This window comes from Peromyscus californicus, unplaced genomic scaffold, assembly GCF_007827085.1.
Source record: "Peromyscus californicus insignis strain IS unplaced genomic scaffold, ASM782708v3 Scaffold_21__1_contigs__length_65335640, whole genome shotgun sequence".
Lineage (NCBI taxonomy): Eukaryota > Metazoa > Chordata > Mammalia > Rodentia > Cricetidae > Peromyscus > Peromyscus californicus.
This window is the reverse complement of record NW_026294514.1, coordinates 11,955,941-11,975,135: the sequence shown is the minus strand read 5'-3', so window position 1 is coordinate 11,975,135 and position 19,195 is coordinate 11,955,941. Positions and strand designations below refer to the sequence as shown.

The following is a 19,195-nucleotide window of genomic DNA, read 5'->3' as shown; positions in this document are numbered from 1 at the left end:
TGAAGCGATTAAGAAACATTGTGATGCCAAGGATTGAAAATGAAAAATGTTTAACTATTTAAAGACTTTGAAACAACTGTCAGTTCCTCTTACCTTCTCTGGTGGCAAGTGGCATTTGGCTGCCACTGCTGACACCCAGGTTTCTGTTACAAACGCCCCCTGGGGAAAGCCGAATCCCCGGAAGGCTGTATTGGATGGCAAGTTGGTCTTGCAGACTTGGCCTCGGACCCGGAGGTTGGGGATCTTATAAGCATTTTCCAGTTTGAGCAAAGAGTATTCTATCACCTGAAAAGAGTCCCAAGGTAAAAGTCTAAGCACGTTAGACTCCCTGTCCGGAGGACGAAGACAAGCCTTTCTGAGGTCTATTTCTTGACTCCGTTCTTGGTATAGCCAGAAAGGAATTTTACCCTCATTCCCTGGCCATCAACACCTATGGCCGTGCACTTCATTTTACGGTTTCACTGTTTGTTTTTAATTCTTAAGTAGTAAGAGGTTTTATTTACTTATTATTTTTCCTCTCCAAAGGAGGAGGAAGAGATGCTCTCCCCAGTTTCAACACACTTCTGGGGGTCCTACAAAAGAGCTGGACGTGCCTTCAGAATTGATGGAAAGATCTAGAAAGGGGGAAAAGGCCAATTAGGCCAGCGGTATCCTCATATCTATCGTTAAGGGATCAGATTGTGACAGGCCTGGGAAGACATGTCATGTGAGTTTTGGATCATGAGACACTGCAGAAGCTGCTGGGTTTGGACGGGAGCCTAGGTAGGGCCTCAGTTCTAAGCAGGAGGGAAGAGGCGGGATTGTGTAGGGAAGTTTTCCTTGGCATAAAGAGGAGATTTGCCTGAGACAAACCCACAGCCCTGTTCTCCATGTGTTAGCACGGTCTCCCCTAACAGCCCCTCAGCCCTGCCCAGAGGAGGGTACTGGAAGGAGGAGAGGACTGGAAGACTCAGTTCTCCTCTGGGGAAGTTCTGAAGATCAATTTAAGATATTCGTTAAAGGGTCACACCCAGGCCCTCGAGCACAGTGAGTGGAAAGAAAGCTTGGGCACTCTCCTGGACAGGGTACTTCCGAGTCAGAGCATCTTACCATTCCCTGACTCATCAGTGGTGGGGATCTGGACGCAATCCTGAGTCACCCTTACAATTTACAGTAAGGGCCAACGAGGTGCAGGTCAGTGGGCACAACAGACCATCTACACTAACCTTCGAAGACACCAGGCTTACACTGAATCTCTCGTCACCAAGAACTGGAACCCAGCGTGTTCTTCAAGTTACCTACCAGCTCAGAATCATCTGGTGTGCAGCCGCCGTTGATGTAAAATTGGACATCTGCTGCCTTGATTTTCCCATCATTCATGAAGCCAATCTGTGAAGAGTTAAACATTTGCCCCTGTGAGTTTTGTGGTATAAATACTATTTCCTGAGCACTTGAACAGAGCAAGTGGAAGTTCTGTGACTGCTAAGAGTGTGGGCTGGGGAGTGGACCGGTCTAGGTTCAAACTCAAGCGTCTGCCCTTTGCTTTGGGATACCCATTTGCTTTGGGGTACCACAGTACCCTAAGGCATGGTAACAGGAAAGAAGCCATCTTCCACTTCAAGACTTCAAGTCTGTCACCACCATCTGGAAGGCTTGAGTCCCACCTCAGAGTGTTTGACTGAGTAGACTTGGGCCTGAGAATCTGTTTCTAGCTAATTCCCAGGTGACATTCCTGGGGCTGGTCTTGTAGCCATATTCTGATCCTAGCTGACCTGACCCACAGGGGGTTCACACTTGCAGCCCCAGCGTTCAAGCTGTCCAGAAGCACAGAGTAAGACTGTCTCAGAAACCCAAGAGGGAGGGGGGTGGGGGGGACTCTGCTCGGTCCCCATCACTTTCCGCCGGCGTCTTCCACTAGAACATTGAATGGCTCTTCTCGCTTCTTGCATAGTTTTTTTCAGCAATCCGAGTAGTGACAGCATCCCAGCTAGGCTGGATCTGGGTTACCTAATCAGGCATTTGTGAGGCTGAAGATGGGAGGCAGTCAGGGTTCCTGCTGGGCCTGAGGTGGTCACAGCAGCTGAGGGAGAGGGGAAGTCAATGTCCATGGAGGCTGCAAGAGGCTGGAAGGGGCAGGGATTCTGACTGAACGGACACATTTTGATTTGCCTTAGGTACCCACCCTATGCATACAGCCCTCTCTCCTTGGAGTGCTCCCTGTCCCCTCACAACAGTCCTCCTTACATCTTAGCTCTTTTCTCTAGTCCACACATACCGAGTTTCTGCCATTAATTTTTTTTCCACAAAGCAAGTAGCTTTTATTGCCGTATTATAAGAATTCTGTCTATTTTGGCAATAGTTTACAATGTACTTGGCTGGAAGGAGAAGACTGGAAACTAAAAAGGAACTCAGTGGACTGAGTTATCAGTGTCCTCTCCCACTCCATTTTGGCTGGATCAACTGATTCCTCTGTAGGTCCTATGAAATGGGGTATTTATCTGTTGAATGGATGGTTGTTCCAAGGAAAGCAGGCTTACTTGTCTGACTGACCTCCAATTCCTTTACAGAGTGTTGGCTATTACACACTTCATATTTTGTTTATGTGGTCGATACTAAGAAAACAGACATGTAAAGATAGGACCGGCCTCCTGCACAAGCCAGTGGTCTGGTACAGAGACAGGCCCATCACTAGCCATGTGATTCAGAAGGAGATGTCCAAGGTTAGACGTATGCGCCAGGTACTCAGGAGGGATGAACAGGGTGGCACCTGGCACACAGGAAGCACTCCATAGAAACAGTTGGGGAGAATGAACTATGGGGTTTGGGGGTTCGGCTGCTGAAGTCTCCTAGGGAAGGTTCGTTCTCCTGAGCAAGGTTCTGTTTCTGATCCACGGTGGTGTGAGCGCCCACTCACGCTTTCTGCTCGAGTTCACAAGTCTCCCATGGGTTGAAGTCTCCGGGGTCTACAGTGGGAGCCAGGGGAGGCCAGCTTTGTTGTTTCTTAGCGGTATTTTCTGACCAGGTTGAGGTTGTTAGAAAACTCTCTTCCAGCAAGGAGGAAGTATTTTGAACTAGACTCATGAATGTACAGGATGAGTCCAATTGAGAGAAGTGTCAGATCCTGAAACGTCTGTATTCCAGAGGTCCCAGGCACGGCGAGAGCCGCAAATGTCGATTTCCGCTCACTTGGGTCCTTGCCCCAGCCTCTGTCTTAGCATCTCCTCTCCTTTTATGTAGAGTCACTCCAGGGTCACACCGGTAATGCCCAGGCTGTGGTGAGAAGGCCAGGGCTGTTGGTGTTCTGTTTTGCTAGGGTCTGTCGAAGCAAAAGGGTCATTCCAAGATGAATTTGGGGCGTAGCAAAAGCGGCAGGGTGAGCCAGCTTCTGGCGAACTGATTGCCCGATGCTTCGCAAAGCCTCTTCACAGTTACACAACTTTCACCGTGGGCAAGCGATTCGTGCCTCGTGCCTATCAAAACCTCTTCTCTAGAGCTGTTTGCCTAAGCGGTTAGCAGCCCTGAGACATCCTGCTTTGCCCGGTGCTCTGTTAGTAAGAGGCTCTGGAATCCTTCAGGAAGCACTCAGGTAAGAATCCCCGACTTCAGCCGGGTGGTGGTGGCGCACGCCTTTAATCCCAGCACTCGGGAGGCAGAGCCAGGCGGATCTCTGTGAGTTCAAGAACAGCCTGGGCTACAGAGTGAGATCCAGGACAGGCTCCAAAGCTACACAGAGAAACCGTGTCTTGAAAAACCAAAAAAAAAAAAAAAAGAATCCCCGACTTTAAACAAAAGGTCTTTCAAAGCCTCGGTGCGATGGTTCTGTGGGATCTCTCACTTCACAGAGCGCTCACACTGAAGATCTGGAGCTGCAGCATGTGTACAGAGACTGGGCTACCCACTCACCTTGTACTTCCCTAGCAGTGGGTGACGTCCCCCGGTTATCAACATGTCATCCCCACGCTCTAGAATAAAACGGATTGGGCAGCCAGTCCTAGAGAGAAACAGATTTGGGAGAAACAGTTCTAACAGATTGGAGACTTGAGTTCAGGTCTGCAGAATGCCAGCAGCAGCAGCTGTTATTCTGTCTGTGAAAGGACAGAGCCAGGATGCCGCCACACCCAGGAGAGAGGACACTATGAGTTTCCTGCTGCTTCCTGATGGATGGGGATGCTGGGAAGGCGCCTGTGGGCTACAGAAGTTCCTTTGCAGGACCTCTATTCACCGTCGAGCCTGCCTGTGGCTGCTGCGGACCTGACTCTAAATTTTTAGAAAAGGTCAACAGCCGTGAATTAGATTCTCCCCTCAGAGTAATTTGGGAATCTTAAAACCCTCTGAAGATGGAGACTTTGGTGAATCTTTTATTATTATTATTATTATTATTATTATTTTATTATTTCCTGTTGTAGCCACACTCCACTTATATGATGTCACTGTCCAGTTTAGTGGCTCTCAAACTTCCTAGAGGAGACCCTTTAACAGTTCCTCATGCTGTATACAATTACTTTCCATACCATAAAATTATTTTTGTTGCTACTTCATAACTGTAATTTTGTACTGTTATGAATCGTCATGTAAATATCTAATATGCAGGATATCTGATATGTGACCCCTAAGAAAGAGTCATTTGACCCCCAAATAGGTTGTGACCCACAGGTTGAGAACCTCTGGTCTAGTTACTATGCAAGTCTAATTATATATTTTAATTCCTTGTATTCTTTATTCAAATACCAATTCCTGTTCATTTATTTCTTCTCCTACAAAGTTTCTAGGTTCTAATTCTCCTCTTTTTGTGAGTGTTCCTTTGGCTAAGCCTTAAGTTTGTTATATCCAGATGATTGCAGTTGGAATTCCATAGTCTTCTCTGGACATTTCCAACTTCAGTCCATGCCCCAGGAGTCCTCCAGGTGAGCATCAGATGCCACCTTCTAAGGAGACATCATGGATGGGCTGGCAAGATGGCTCGGTGAGAAAAGGGGCTTGCATACAAGTTTGGCAACCTGGGTTTGATCCCTGAATCCACATGAAGATGGAAGGAAAGAACAGAGTCTGTGAGGTAGTCCTCAGAGTGCCACATGTGTGACGCAGTGTGCCTGTCCCGTATTTACCTCATGCACACATAACGATAAAATAGCGACAATGGTAAGATAGCATAGACCTCTGGTGGCATACCTCCATCAGATCAACCCAGACTTTTCTTCCTTCAACAGTTCACTTAAGAATACCCCAGTTCTGAAGCTCTCATCATCACAGTCTGCTTAAATATGGTTAGGATTACTACACTGAGCATATGGTTCGTATCTTCGTGATTGTGTCCTTTTGTAGGACATAGTGGTGAGAGAGAGAGAATGTGTGAGTGTACATATGGTGTGTGTGTGTGTGTGTGTGTGTGTGTGTGTGTGTGTGTGTGTTGGCTTGGGAACTCTAGGTACTCTCCTTAGATTCTAAGTTATCTGAGAGCGCATCAGGTTTTCCTCAGAGATGCAGGATTTGTGGTCTGCCCCTTCCATCACTATATCAGAAGTCTTCGTTAGCCATGTGCCTCTGTAGTAACTATAATATTTATTTTTAATAGGTTATCCACGCACATATGACAGTTTAAAAAATTCAAGAGACGGTTCAGTGAAAAGCAAGTCTCCTGCCGCAGTCCCCAGCCACATAGCTCTTCCAAGAAGCACAGATGTCAGCTGTTTGTCCTTCTAAACACACTAAAATTTTATTGTGCTACCAGGTGTCTTCTCCCTTAAGGAGTAGTGAGACACCCACATGGATAACATCCCCTCCATCCTACCTTCCATCTCTCTGGGCTTCTGCCTATGTCTCAGTGAATACTGGACCAATCAAAATGTCTATTTCACTTACTCTCATTTCCTTGGTGGTTGAGCTGAAAACCCAGCAGGAGTGTGAGACAGAACCCACCCCCACGCTGCTGACTCTGCTGGGAAGCCGGAAGACAGGAGAGTCAGCTTGCTCCCAGTGCAGTGACCCCATAGTGAGGCTGAATAGGCCTGCCATCCCTTGGCGTGAATTGAGAGTGTCTCCAAGAAAGCTCTTGAAATTGTTGGGACCAGAGAGGTAAGAACTGGGACACCAAGGAGACACAGGGGCTCACAGATCCACTCACTTATGTGCGGCCACAGCTGCCACGGCCGCCAGGAGCCCAGGCTTGCTTGCTTTCCCTCCAAAGGCTCCACCAACCCTCTTCACATGGCAGTTGATTCTATTCTTCGGGATGCCCAAGGTGCAAGCCACCATTTCCTGTGAGTATTTGGCCACAGGCCCCCAAGAAGGTGAAACAGAACACACGTGATTAGCAAGACGTTCATTTACCCAAGAACTTTCTTAGCACTTTCTCACTGCCTACAGTAAGAATATAATTTTCTGTTTTGAGTACCAACTGCAGAAAATGCTATGGATGCTTGCAACATGCCTGCTGAAAGGATACATTGCTGTTGCTTTTCAAAATTAACGAATGATAGATCGGATTACAAATAGCCACCCTGGACTCCTCATTCCCCGCTGTACAGCGGTCTCTATAATCCTACCAAGGGTCTCTTAGGGCCGAGCACTAATACCTTCTACAAACGAACTGGCAGAAGAGACAGATAGCCATGCACTATGCAAAAGGAAATATCACACAGTTCCAAGTCAGGTCTGCAGAGCTGATCAGCGGGCCATGTGACACGAAGGTAAATCTGAGCCTGCTATGACCCAGGGGATGGGTCTGAAGGGGAAGCAAATGGGCCAGAGGGAAGCGGGTAACAACTCAGGCTGCAGCCGGGTGAGAGGTGGCTGCAGGGGGACCATGCCACAGCATGGTGGGGGGACTTTAAAGAATGGCGACTCCTACTCTTTAACTCAGACCATCCATCAGGGAATAATTGCTCCTGCCTCAGTGGGTAGAAAAGCATGACCACCAGCATAGCGTGCTACAAAGAGCTCACACAAGAAAGTCGGAGCATAGCTGGAGAGGGAGGGATGCATCCTGGGTAGTGAGTGATGGGGTGGGCAAACCTGATGATAAATAGAGCTAGTGTCTGTGGACTCAGGATAATCTATGTTGTTTCTGAAGGCCTGAATCATTCTACGGAGCTGTGCAGGTGTAAGAAAGGCTAGAGGCCCAGAAAGATAGTAGAACTGGGGCAGAGAGAGCAGACAAGGGCAGCCTTGAGCTGTGAAGGAGTCACTTGCGGAAACTTGGCTGCGACTCATCAGTGTTCATCAACGCTGAATCTTGTATAATATTAGAAGGACCAGCCTTAATATTAGACTTCCCAGGGGCTCAGGAGAGAAAACTACTAATGGCGAGGACTATTTTCAGGGAATAGAATCTCAGCACACCAAGCTCTTAGTCCACTTGCTTTTATTTCTCTGGGATAAAATCCTATCTACACAGCTTCAGTTCTGTTCTCGTGCCTAACTCCTTTCTTGCCCGATTTCTCTCTACCTTTATCTACTGTTTCCTCTTAACTTCTATCTTAATTCTCTCATCTTAATTCTGCCTCATCTAGGTCCTTCTCATCCCATTCTTACCCAGCTAGTACTTCCCCATCTGGCTCTTCCTCATCTTCCATCTCGTTCACACGTTCTCTCTGGTCAAAATCCTCCTATCCTTCTCAGTTCTCCATCCTCAAGTTCTTTACTTCTCTCTTCCTCTCCATCTCCTCATACCTCTAAGTTCTATCTTAATTCTCTGAAAATAAAACTGCCTTTTTAATCCCTTTGACCCTTATCTGTCCAAGCTATCTGCCATTTTTCTGCAGGGTGGGGGAAAGTGTGCTCGGCAACCTGTGTACAGCTAGATGCCTCTGGTGATAGTTAAAGGGAGATCTGGAACTAGAGGTAAGATTTGCAAAGAGAGAAAGTTAAGCTTATTTGGCACATCCATCAGGCCTTCTCAAACAGGTAATCTGGATGCTTAAGTCTGTTCTTAGAGAATACAGAGGTATCTCTGATAAGGTACTTTCCTCCATCTGGGGATAGACCTGGCCGGATGCTGCCAATGACGATAATTACAGGGAGGCTTGAACTGGGGTTCTGGCTGTGCATAGCTGTCAGCACAGAAGGGTTATCTAAATATTCCTAGAAGTGGTTAGGTAAGGAGTTAGGGGTCTATAAAGTTAGTAAGGCTGTAAGAAAAGGAGGGTCCGAGCTGAATTGTACAAAGCTATTACTTAAGGTCCATCTGACCTAGGCGGTGTCTCCTTGTGGAATTTACCTTAAATCGGGTGACTAGCATGTGGTGGTCTGGACTGTTATTTCTGCTAGTCCTTGAAAGTGGCTAAGGAAGAGATCTGATTCCGGTGCTGAAAGGGGAGAAACGGGTGGGCTGGGGGGAAGGAAGCCTTTCCTGAGGCTGTTCTCCAAATACCTTGAACGTATATGTCCAAAGAGTGATCAGTCCACACTGTTAGCCCTTCTTAGGAAAAAATTAATTGGGAAAACTATGAAGGCACACATGATTTTCACAACAGAAGACAGCTGATATATAACAAGCCAAATAACACCAAAAGCTCCTTGGAATTTGGCTTCCTCTGAAGGAATTCCTTGATCCCTCCAGGTAGTGACTTTGCCATAACCAGCTGAGTTCTTATGATATATTCCTGTGGCCTGTAGCAGTTAAACTTCCCAAGAATGACTATGTTGTGAATATAAAAGCGAATATTGTAGGAACACATGGCTATGTGTGTATTTGCATAAACACACATATTTAGCACATTTCATTTCCCTTCTTATATTTTACTGTGTAAACTTTTATTTTGAAAAATCATAGTCATTTAGCAGAAGGAAAGACTTGAGGGCATAGCAAGGTGCATGGAGAATAAACAAATGGTATGCAGGGGAAGGCAATGAGGATGCACAGGACAGGAGACAAAGGTGTGGTTTAGATCTGAGGAACAGCAGCAACTGGTGGCCATGTCAGAAAGAGTGGATTGAAGTGTAAGAGGGAAATGCAAGCCATTGTTTTTACAGCGTGTCTCAGAAGGGAGGGAGAGATGGAAGCAATAGCCACCAGGTGAAGCAGAATCAGGGGACACTTTTTGATAGGACTTCTAGCCACGCCCCCATAACCAAGCATGTGCTGGCAAGACCTGTAGTCACTTCCGGGGACCTTACATCCTACGGAATCCGTGCGCTGTGTGGTCACATAATTGTGCGCAGTGTGATGGCAAAATCTATGTGCATGCGTGGTGCAGCTACGTAAGCCCATATGCGCATGTGTGTGGGGGAGTCCATAAAAGGTGGATCTCATGTACCCTCCCCCGTCTTCCTGCACCAGTCTTTCAGTAGGCCTAAGCACATCCTTTTCCGTCCCTCCCTTCTCCTAATAAACTCTTATAGTGGGTTTTGTTGTGCTTTGTGACTTTTCTCGCAGGGTAAACAGCGCCGTATAATAACTAACACTTTTAATTTAATGTTAAGTGTGTGTGTGTGTATGTGTGTGTGTGCATGCATGTGAGTGCAAATGTTGGAAGAGGTAAGAGGTGTGGGGTCCTCTGGAGCTGGAGTTACAAGTGATTGTGAGCTGCCTGGTGTGGGTGCTGGGAATCGAACTTGAGTCTTAGAAAAGAACAGCATGTATTCTGAAGGCTGAGCCATCTCTTCAGCTTCCCACTTTATTTTTTGAGACAAAAGTCTCACTGATTGAGTTTGGCCTTGAACTTATTAGAACATAGCCCAGCCAGGAGGGTTATTTTTAAGAACAGGGCATATTTGGGCTGGGGAGATGGCTCCATGGGTAAAGGGCTTGCTGCAATAGCACACAGACCAGATTTCAAGCCCCAGAACCATGTGTAAAAAAGCTGGGTGACCTGGTGTCCAGTTACAGTCCCGGCGCTGAGGAAGAAGCGCCAGGTGGACCCTTGGTGCCTGCTGGTCAGCTAACCTTGAATACTAGGGATGCTCCAGGTCAGTGAGAGACCATCTCAAAAAACAAGGTGGGTGGCACCTGAGGAACAACATCTGAGGTGGACCTCTGGCCTCCATACATACTTGCTCACATGCATGTCCACCTACACACACACACACACACACACACACACACACACACACACACACACACACACGGCAAACATGTTTTTATGTACTGATCTGAACAGGTGGCAAATAATTAGAATTGACATTATAAAACACAGCAGAGGCAAATGTGGGTTTCTATGGGGCTAAAAGTGCAGATGGAAAGCTTCCGACTGGAGAGGAGAGAGGGCCCCCCACCACACACTAGAGGTGGGAGGGGCTTCAGGAAGATGAAGACTAGGAGCAGTCACGCCCTGTAGCCTCAGTTTATTTCCTAGTGAGACAGGAGGCAGCTGACATCTGAGAAGTGGATAGACTTTTGTAGAGGACAAAAGGAACTGCTAAAAATCGGGGCTCAGTTTTGCCTCTGACTGGATGTTCAACTTTGGTCTAACTGGTATCCTCTACCTTGATTTCATAGCTAGAAGTCAGATGAATGGCACTTTAAAATGAAACCTACCTGCGCAAATGCTGCATCCTGGCTTGACACATATATATCCATCGCTTTATCCTCTGCCTTGGGTACCACACGTACGCTCTGGGTCTCCATGTAAAAATGTTCCTGGCCTCCAAAGTGCACTTCCCCTTTTAGACACAGCAAACACATGCAGCTTTAGAGACACATCCTTTAGATACATCTGAAGTGGAGTATGGCATGTTTTGCTAAATGTCATGATTTTCTTTTAGGTCATGGGAATAGCATTTAGCTTCCTGTCTTGATTTTTTTAAAAAAAAATCATTGCAATTTGACAACATTCCCATAAGCAGCTGTCATTATGCATAATTGGCTAATTATATGCAATTTAAAATCTCCTATGCATTTGGCTCCATTTCCCTACCTACTCATGTCAGTGCGTTCTTAAGAACTAGAAATTAATTTCTGTTGGCTTGAGCAACAACTGGGATTTCAAGTACAAGATGATTTACCTAAGGGTAAATTCATCTCTGCAACGAGGCTGCCCAGGATAGTTAATGATTTTACATAGCATACGGAAACTTGTACTGGAACAGTGACACTCACTCAACCTGATGTCTTTTCATTTGCTTGTTGGACGTATTAAAACCACAGACCACATCTCAGTTACCCACTGAGCTGGAAGAAACTTCGCTAGGACCCACAGTGGTGAAGTGCTCGCCTAGCTGGCATGTGTCAGGGTGTGGGTCGGATTTTCAACACTGCAAACTGCACCCCCACCCACACAACAACCCAGACAGAGTACAGACCTCAGGTACAAAGAATAAATGGTGTTTGCGATGAGGGAGAGGAGGAGGAGGGCAGGATAAATTTGTCTCTCCTCCTCCTCCTCCTCCTTCCATTTACAAATTTCATCTAAGTAGCAAGTAAAAGTTTCAGAAACCTACGATCAGTTATAGGTATTAAAAAATAAAGTTTGAGGGTCAGTGAGATGACGCAGTGGGTAAAGGTACTTGATGGCAAGACTGAAGACTTGCACCCCACCACCACATCCCCAAATAAATGTAGAAACGATTCTTAAAAAATAAGGCTGGCTGGGCGGTAGTGGTGCACACCTTTAATCCCAGCACTCAACAGGCAGAGGCAGGCAGATCTCTGTGAGTTCAAGGATAGCCTGGTCTACAAAGCAGATGCCAGGACAGGGAGGCCTGTTACACAGAGAAACCCTGTCTCGAAAAACAATAAGGCTGGTCTGCAGTCAAGAAGGTGGACGTGTGTAAGGGAGTAGTTAGAAGACTGTGGAGTGTTTACGGTCAATCCACAAATACAACTCTTAAACTGGTCTGGATTTCTAGACGGTGTTTACTCTTCTGCCGTGATTGACTTCCAGGGCTGAGTGTCCCTGGTGAACATCCCCGAATCACCATGTTCATCCAGCTTCACTTCTCTGGGAGACAGGTTTGAAACTGTAATGAGTTCAGCGGATCCTCGCTGAAGACTCTGCCCCTCATTCTCTGCCCCATTTGCTTCCTGCCCCTCCTTTTGTAGTGTTTGGTGACTAACTTTTATTGTAGAGCTGTTTGGCCCCAGAATGCCTCCATACTTGCAATGATGAATTTCAACCTAATTCATGAAATGTGTTTTTTTTTTTGTCTCCTCCAGCTCTGGAGCTTCAGCCAATCAGAAACTGCCAACTGACAGGTTTCTCCACCCACTTTTCTTCCTGTCTCTGAATCTTCCTGTCCACCCCTGTGGGAGCAGAGTGCTCTGAACTGCTCAGAGCACCTAACCTGAGACTCATTTTTCACTCAATTAAACTCTTAACTTCAATTCATCTCGAATTTTTCTTTTCACAGCATCAATTTCGACTTGAACCCCGGGGTTTGGTCTTATTACCTGGAGGTCATGCTAACTCCCTGTGGAAACAGGTTGAATATGGATTTTAAATGGATTTTTAGGTATTTTTTGCTCCTTTAAGGACTAGACTGATTTTTATGGATCCTCCCAAAACTTGTCTCCAGCTCCACTCTTCTCCAAGCATCTGAATTCTTAACTGCTGATGAATTCCATCTCATTTTTGTGGGTGGCATGGTCAATACCTCTTGGATCCCTCATCTGTCTGTCCATGAAGATGTCTACCATGTTGCTAATAGTATCACTTTCCCCCTGGACAACACATCTTTAATTTCAGAGTCTTCTCAGGTCCTTTGCTGGTCACATCTAGTCAGTGCCCAACTCTTCACTTACATTCTCCTGCCGGACAGCATCAGTTATCTCTCACCAGGGACTTTGTGGTGACCTTTGACCTGGCAATGATGGACCCATTCATCCCGTTTCAATCTGAGTTTTCCTGCCAAGTGCTCTACTTGGCAACTGAGACCCTGCCGCTTTCCTATCCAAAATACCAAAGGTTTTCCATTGTCTGTAAAGGTAGTAGAACTGTTTTTGTTTGTTGTTTTTTCCAATGAATCAAGCTCTTCCATATCTTTCCCAGAATTCTCTCTGAGTCTGATATTCTGGGTGTTGCCCCTCATAGCTCACTTCATGAGAAGAGTTAAGATTCATTAAGTCCATCTAAGCCTCGGAGGTTCTGGGCAGGCACTGCCACTGAGCCGTGTCCCTCACCCTTAGCTTTGGGGACGGCTTTCACTATGCCCCAGCCCCAGCTGCCCACAAACTCATTGTTCTTCCTGCCTCAGCATCCAGAGTGCTGGGGTACACCACAGCATCACTTCAACGTTCACAGAAGCCGCAGTATCAATATATCAAAACCTCCTGTAATCGAGGAGAAAGTACTTCAGGATTCAGCTTCAAAGGGCTGGGTATGGTAGACCACGCCTTTAATCCCAGCATTCGAGAGGCAGAGGCAGGCGGGATCTCTGTGAGTTTGAGGTCAGCCTGGCTCCTACATAGTGAGTTTGAGGCCAGCCAGAGCTACAGAGTAAGACCCTGTCTCAACCACCTCCCTGAACACCTCCCCAAAAGAATTCACCTTCGAGGACTTGATCAACACATTGAAATGCTGACTGAACATTTCCTCTCTCCAGTTTTTTTTCAGGTCCGATGAATGATTCATACTGCAGTGCGTCCTGGGAAGGTAACAAATGAAAGGTGTTATTCAGGCGGCTCAGTCTGGTCATTTACACGTCCTGCACACTGAAACCCATGTATAATGATAAGCATTAATTTCAAAATTCCCCAGACAGCACATGACTGGCTGGTACCTCAGTGGGTCTGGGGACACCTTAGGTCCTGTCTTCTGAGCTGGTACATTTTGGAAGACATGATCACAGTGTACTCTGGCCCATTACACAACTGCTCCATCAGTCTTCCCTGAATTCAGGACATGAGTGTTCTTTAACCTTCAGAAGTAACCTATTATGGAGGCTTAAAGCTAGATTAGCCTAAACACTTACACTAGCTTTGGAGTTCACTCCACCCTCCCTTCATAGCCAGATATGTTGATGAGTGTGTCAAAAAGAATGGTTTCAGTAGCTGGAATCAGACATAAACACGAGTCCCTTACTTTAGCCAAGGTCCTCTCAAAGTCTCAGCTGGCTGTTCTCTTGATTCTTTATGTTGTGAATGGTTCACTTTTTTTTTCAAAGCTATATTTAAAACTTTTTTGAAATTAAGCAACATATTTCAGTGTTTGCAAAGTGAGAGAGCATCTCCATAGATTGGTGAAGAGGCAGTCCTCCTGTGGGTGCACAGATGTGGGTGCACCCCCCCCCCCAAAGGTGAGCACTACCGTTAGGTTCTTATGTATTTTTTGTATGTATCTTCCAGATATATGCAAATACGAATAAACATGTCTATATTCTTCACCCCCTCATTATTCACACTTTTGCCTTTCATTTATCAGTACGATTTACAGATCTTTCTGTAGCTATGGGATAGAGAATGTGCTCATAAAAAAGTACACAAAACTCCACAGAATTCCTGTGTGTGTGTGTGTGTGTGTGTGTGTGTGTGTGTGTGTGTGTGTGTGTGTGTATGTGTGTTGGTTCAAAGAGGTTGAACTCAGGGCCTCCTGCATGCTAGGCAAGCACTCTGCCAAGCTTCAGTTCCATTATACAGAGGAGACCTGGGCTTGTGTTCAGTGTTTACTGTTGCCAACAACGGTGTAGAGAATGATTCTGAAAACCTTCTCTTGCAGGTGGACAGTCTAAGCCTGGGGATAAGATCCTATATTGGGCTTGCTGGTAAAGGGTATATCTGCTTAGACTTTTCATAGACGTTGCTAATGTTCCTTCACAGAGATTATTGTTGTGTTTCGTATTAATCTCAGGAAGATAAGACAATACCCGCTTCCTTTCCTACAGCTCACCCGCTCAGTGTTGTCACACTTTGGTATTTTTGTTGAAAATGACAGCTCATTATAGCTCTTAATTTTCTTCTTTTGTTAGTAGTATCACACATTGGCCATTTGTAATTTCTTCTTGTGGTCTGCCGACTTGGACCTACTTGTTCAGTTTTCCTATTTGTTCCTTTTTTTCGTTTCTAGGAAATCCTTATATAACTAGGGATATGCTTGTTTCCTATGTTGTGGCTGGCGGGCATGTTCCCAGTTGCTGCCTATCTTCTGTTCCTAGCATGTTTTTCTTTGTGTAAAGCGTACCTACTTTACATTGCTAATTTACTAATCTTCTCTCTTATGGAAGTCAGAAGTGGAGCCGTACTCAGAAATATAGTTAAGGCATCCACCTGTTCCTCCCTCACCGCTTCGATTTTGCTTTTGACCTCTTTACCAGTACTTAACCCTCCTGATCTTGGTCTATTCTGATGCAATGAGCCAGTGTGGTAAGGTTAACTCTGCTCATCTCTTATTTTTCTTAGCACTTGACTTCAAGTGTATGTGACCCCACTGTAGGGATCTGTGGCCAAATCTTAATGAGTCTGTAGCAAAAGAGCAGAGAACGCTCTGCAGGCTATCTGGTCTGCCAAGCAATGCAGCCGATTCCCATCACTGGCCCTCTCCTGGTGAATGGTGCTGCTTCCTTCTCTAGTGGGCTGGCCACGAAATGCAAGACGGAATTGCTGCAGTTTACCTTGGAATCTAGAAAAATGTGAAGAAAAGCAAAAGAATCTTCTCCACACTCTGGGGAAGGGCCAATCTCATGCAGGGCAACAGAAAACTTAAAGATAACAACGGAGCCAGGGCAGATGCTAAGAGAAATAAATTCCAAATTTACGGATCTTCAAATCCACCTAAGGCAAAGGGGTGAACTTTCTAAGATTCAAATGTTAAACTTGGAAACTGGGAAAACCAGAAGGATTTGTTTCAGGTGTCCTCAGGGCTGGTGGTCCCAGGAGGGGTCTGTAGTGGGATTGGAAGACCCATTTCTAGCCAGAAGTATCTGATGGAAAGAGGAAGGCAAGAAACTTCCAGAAAAAATTTTTTTTTCTGTGTGTATTATTGCCAGAGTGCATGACAAATGTCATAAGTTAAGGAATTTCCCAAGTACCGCATAGCGATCTCTAACAATACCCTTTCACGCTTCCTACCAAAACTCACTGCCAGGTGTCCCCAAGAGCGAGCAGATGCTGAAGTTACCTGAACTGTCACGATCATGGGCTCCACGTCTTCATAGACAATCTTCACTTTTTTTGTGGCTTGCTTGGCATGAGCGTAAGTATCAGCAGCCACAGCACAAACGATCTGACCCACGCAAATCACCTGAGGAGAAGCAGAGCAGAGGATACACCAGAGAGAATGAAAGATGGCTTCCTCTTGTCAACCAGGGAGGAAGTAGGGCTGTGTTCTGGATTAGGGCGGGGGAGGGTGACTTGTACCACAGAAAACAGGCTGGTGTGAATAGTGCCTCTACTGATGTGCCTCAGGTAAGTCACCAAAGTATCCAAGCCTCAATGTCTTCGTCTTAAAAGAAGTGTGCCCGCTTAGCTGGTTCTCACTGCCCCAAGTCAGTTACAGAGCAAGGCTTAGCAGATAGGTAGTCTCAGGTCACTGGAGGAGGGTATGTGGTCACGTACACAAAGCCCTGGTGCAATGATCTCTACCAGGGGAGAGGTGCTGCCAGTACCTCATCCTGTGCATATAGGCTTTCTTCTTCTCTGCCATTGTCACCAGGAACATCCTGAGCTGTTATCACATCAACCACACCAGGGGATGCCAAGGCCTCAGAGGCGTCGAGGGAACTGGGGAGGAAAAGACCATAGTGTGTGTTACCCAGCGGTGAGGACCTCATCCAAGGCAAGACGGAGATTCTGAGGAACTCCCTGGATTCACATGAGCATCACTAGGCAAGTCCACAATGTGGAGTCTTAACACGGGCCAAACGATGTTGGAGGTAGAGGACACTCGTTCCACTGGGCGCAGACTAGCCTCACCTTCCAGGGTGAGTCCACGCCCGCTTCCCTAGGCCAGTGCTCAGGGGCTGGCACTTTGAGAAACATAGACCGTCATAAAAGACAGAGAGAATCACAGCTTTGGGGGGGGGGGTCTCATGAGGCAGGAAAGTCGTTCTTGCCCCATTAAATTCTCAGATAACAATGGCAAGTTCTTCAGATGAAAAAAGTTGCCCATGCAGTAGGGGCTTCCTCTTCTACGCTCCCACATCCACTGTTTCCCTTCATGTTGTGTTTTCAAGATGCATGCTCAGATTGTGTTTCCAGTGTGTTGAGTGGATTAATTGCTGAGAGGCAAGCTCGTCCCTAGGTGCCCGCTGGGTATTCCAAGCCTCCCAACCCCACCATCATCGCTTACATGATTCTAGCATGTGGCCTGTTGCTGGTTACCACGGCCAGGAAGAGTTCTTCTGCCAAGGCAGACACATCATCACAAAATACTGCCTCCCCTGTGGCGTGTTTAATGCCAGACTGATGCATGATGGGACGCCCGACTGGGTCTTGCAGGGGCTGCTGGGGGTCTACACCCTGTGTTAAGAATAGAGCACAGAAGGAAACAATTAAGAAAGACCAGGGTCAGCAGGATCCACCAGGAAGTGGTTGTCTTGCCCATTCTATTGAGGCAAGCTTTCCAAAGCAGCTCAGTTCAGCTTAACCTGGGTTTTTCTTCTTTCCCATTGCCTATCTGTATGAAGGGACACGAGCCCACTCCAGCACGTGGCTCTGGCAGGCCTTGCCCTTCTCCCTATTCCCTCTGCCTTGCTAAAAACCGTTAGATTCCATTCCTGAAGCTAAGCCCCCAAGGTCTGCTCCCTTATTTGACCACTTCCTCCTCCTGAGGCTGACTACCAAGGCCCAGCAATCAAAAGTCCCCTTTGGTTCATCTAATTAACATGTCCAGTTAAAATTAAACACCTCATCCTAACACGGTTTTTTCCCTCTACCTTTATAAACCGCCATTTGCCCATGTGCCATGTCTGTCTCCCTCTATCCAGAGGCAGTCCTTTGTCTCTCCAGGACAAATACCCTCCCCCTTCTCCCTCCTCTCCTACCTCTTCTACCACTGCACCCTAGCCCGTCCTAACCCAGACTCCCCTTTTCTCTTAAGAATGGACCTGCAAGGGCGTTTGCTGCTGTTTTCCTGCCCGAGTCAGAAAGCAGCCACTTTAACTTTCCTTCCTGCTTAATGAAGGATCTCTGTGAAACAGGTGTTTGGGTGCAGTCTGTGACTGATCCGGGGTCTGGAAGGGAGTCCCCCCCCTCACTGTGTAAAACAGAGGGTGCTCACACCTGGTAAAGAGAGACAAGCAGGGGTTCCACCTGAACAAAGATAGATTTTGTGACAGCTAGCATCTAGGAGACCTATTTTCTGAGGAAACCTGTATGGTTTATAAATAGATCTCAGCAAGAGGCCATTGAAGACAGCGTCATCAATTAACGGCAGAACTTGACATCTAGTGTCTTCTACTCTTCACCTTATTTTTGAGGCAGGACCTCTCTCACTGAACCTGGAGCTTGCTGTTGAGCTAGACTGGCTGGCCCGCAAGCCTCTGGAATCTGCCTATGCAGTTATGTGGGGACATGCAGGGTTTGATTTTGTTTCCCAGAGAGAATCAAGTTATTTGTTCCCTGTAGGAAAAAATGGTCTCAAAGGTTACAGGTTTTTCTCTGCAAGATATTCTCTGGTTTTGCATCTAAATCAGCCACATTTCACCAAACTCAATCCCTTTCACTTCTATTCACTGATTTCTTTTTTAAAAATTAGTTTCCTCATTAATGATTTTAAAAAAGAATCTGCTAAGCTGGGCTATGGTGGCGCATGCCTTTAATCCCAGCACTCAAGAGGCAGAGGCAGGAGGATCTCTGTGAGTTTGAGGCTAGCCTGGTCTACATAGCAAGTTCCAGGACAGCCAAGGCTGTTTGTTACACAGAGAAACCTTGTCTTGAAAAAAAATCTCTGCTATATGCTTTAGATTTGTATGAGAATCGAAGGACACACTTTACTTTTCTAATAAGAAATAAAAAAACAGTGTGTGTGTGTGTGTGTGTGTGTGTGTGTGTGTGTGTGTGTGTGTGTGTGTGTGTGTGTGTGTGTCTGTGCATGTGTGTACACAACCCTAATTTCTCAGTTCACACTTTCCCCAACCCTGAACGGTATATCAAGACTTCTAAAGGCAGCTGTGTTTTGACTGGACAGGCACCGATGGATGGGTATAAAGTTTTCTCCTGTTTCCTTCTGTAATTTAGGACTGAATTATTCCCCTAAAGACCTGGTGTTGAAGGCCCGGTGACCAGCCTGGGGTGATACTGGGAAGAGAGGTAGAGCCTTCAAGAGGCAGAGTCTAGCAGAAGGATGTTAGATCACTGGGGGCCTGAAGAAAGGATCGGGACCACAGCTCTTTCTCCTCTTCATCTCTG

At 46.4% G+C, this 19,195-nt stretch overlaps 1 protein-coding gene across 2 annotated transcripts in view; it reads right to left on the bottom strand.

Moving 5' to 3' along the window:
* Positions 1-19,195, bottom strand: part of LOC128117541 (aldehyde oxidase 3) — a 91,821-nt gene that overhangs the window by 33,712 nt on the left and 38,914 nt on the right. For both annotated transcript variants that reach the window (XM_052749506.1, XM_052749507.1), the window contains exons 17-25: positions 17,136-17,305; positions 16,453-16,567; positions 15,966-16,088; positions 13,401-13,497; positions 10,454-10,578; positions 6,101-6,234; positions 3,883-3,970; positions 1,282-1,368; positions 94-285 (exon numbers count right to left, since the gene is read on the bottom strand). In XM_052749506.1, coding sequence (XP_052605466.1) covers positions 94-285; positions 1,282-1,368; positions 3,883-3,970; positions 6,101-6,234; positions 10,454-10,578; positions 13,401-13,497; positions 15,966-16,088; positions 16,453-16,567; positions 17,136-17,305 — 1,131 coding nt within the window. The remainder of the gene's footprint in view (positions 1-93; positions 286-1,281; positions 1,369-3,882; positions 3,971-6,100; positions 6,235-10,453; positions 10,579-13,400; positions 13,498-15,965; positions 16,089-16,452; positions 16,568-17,135; positions 17,306-19,195) is intronic.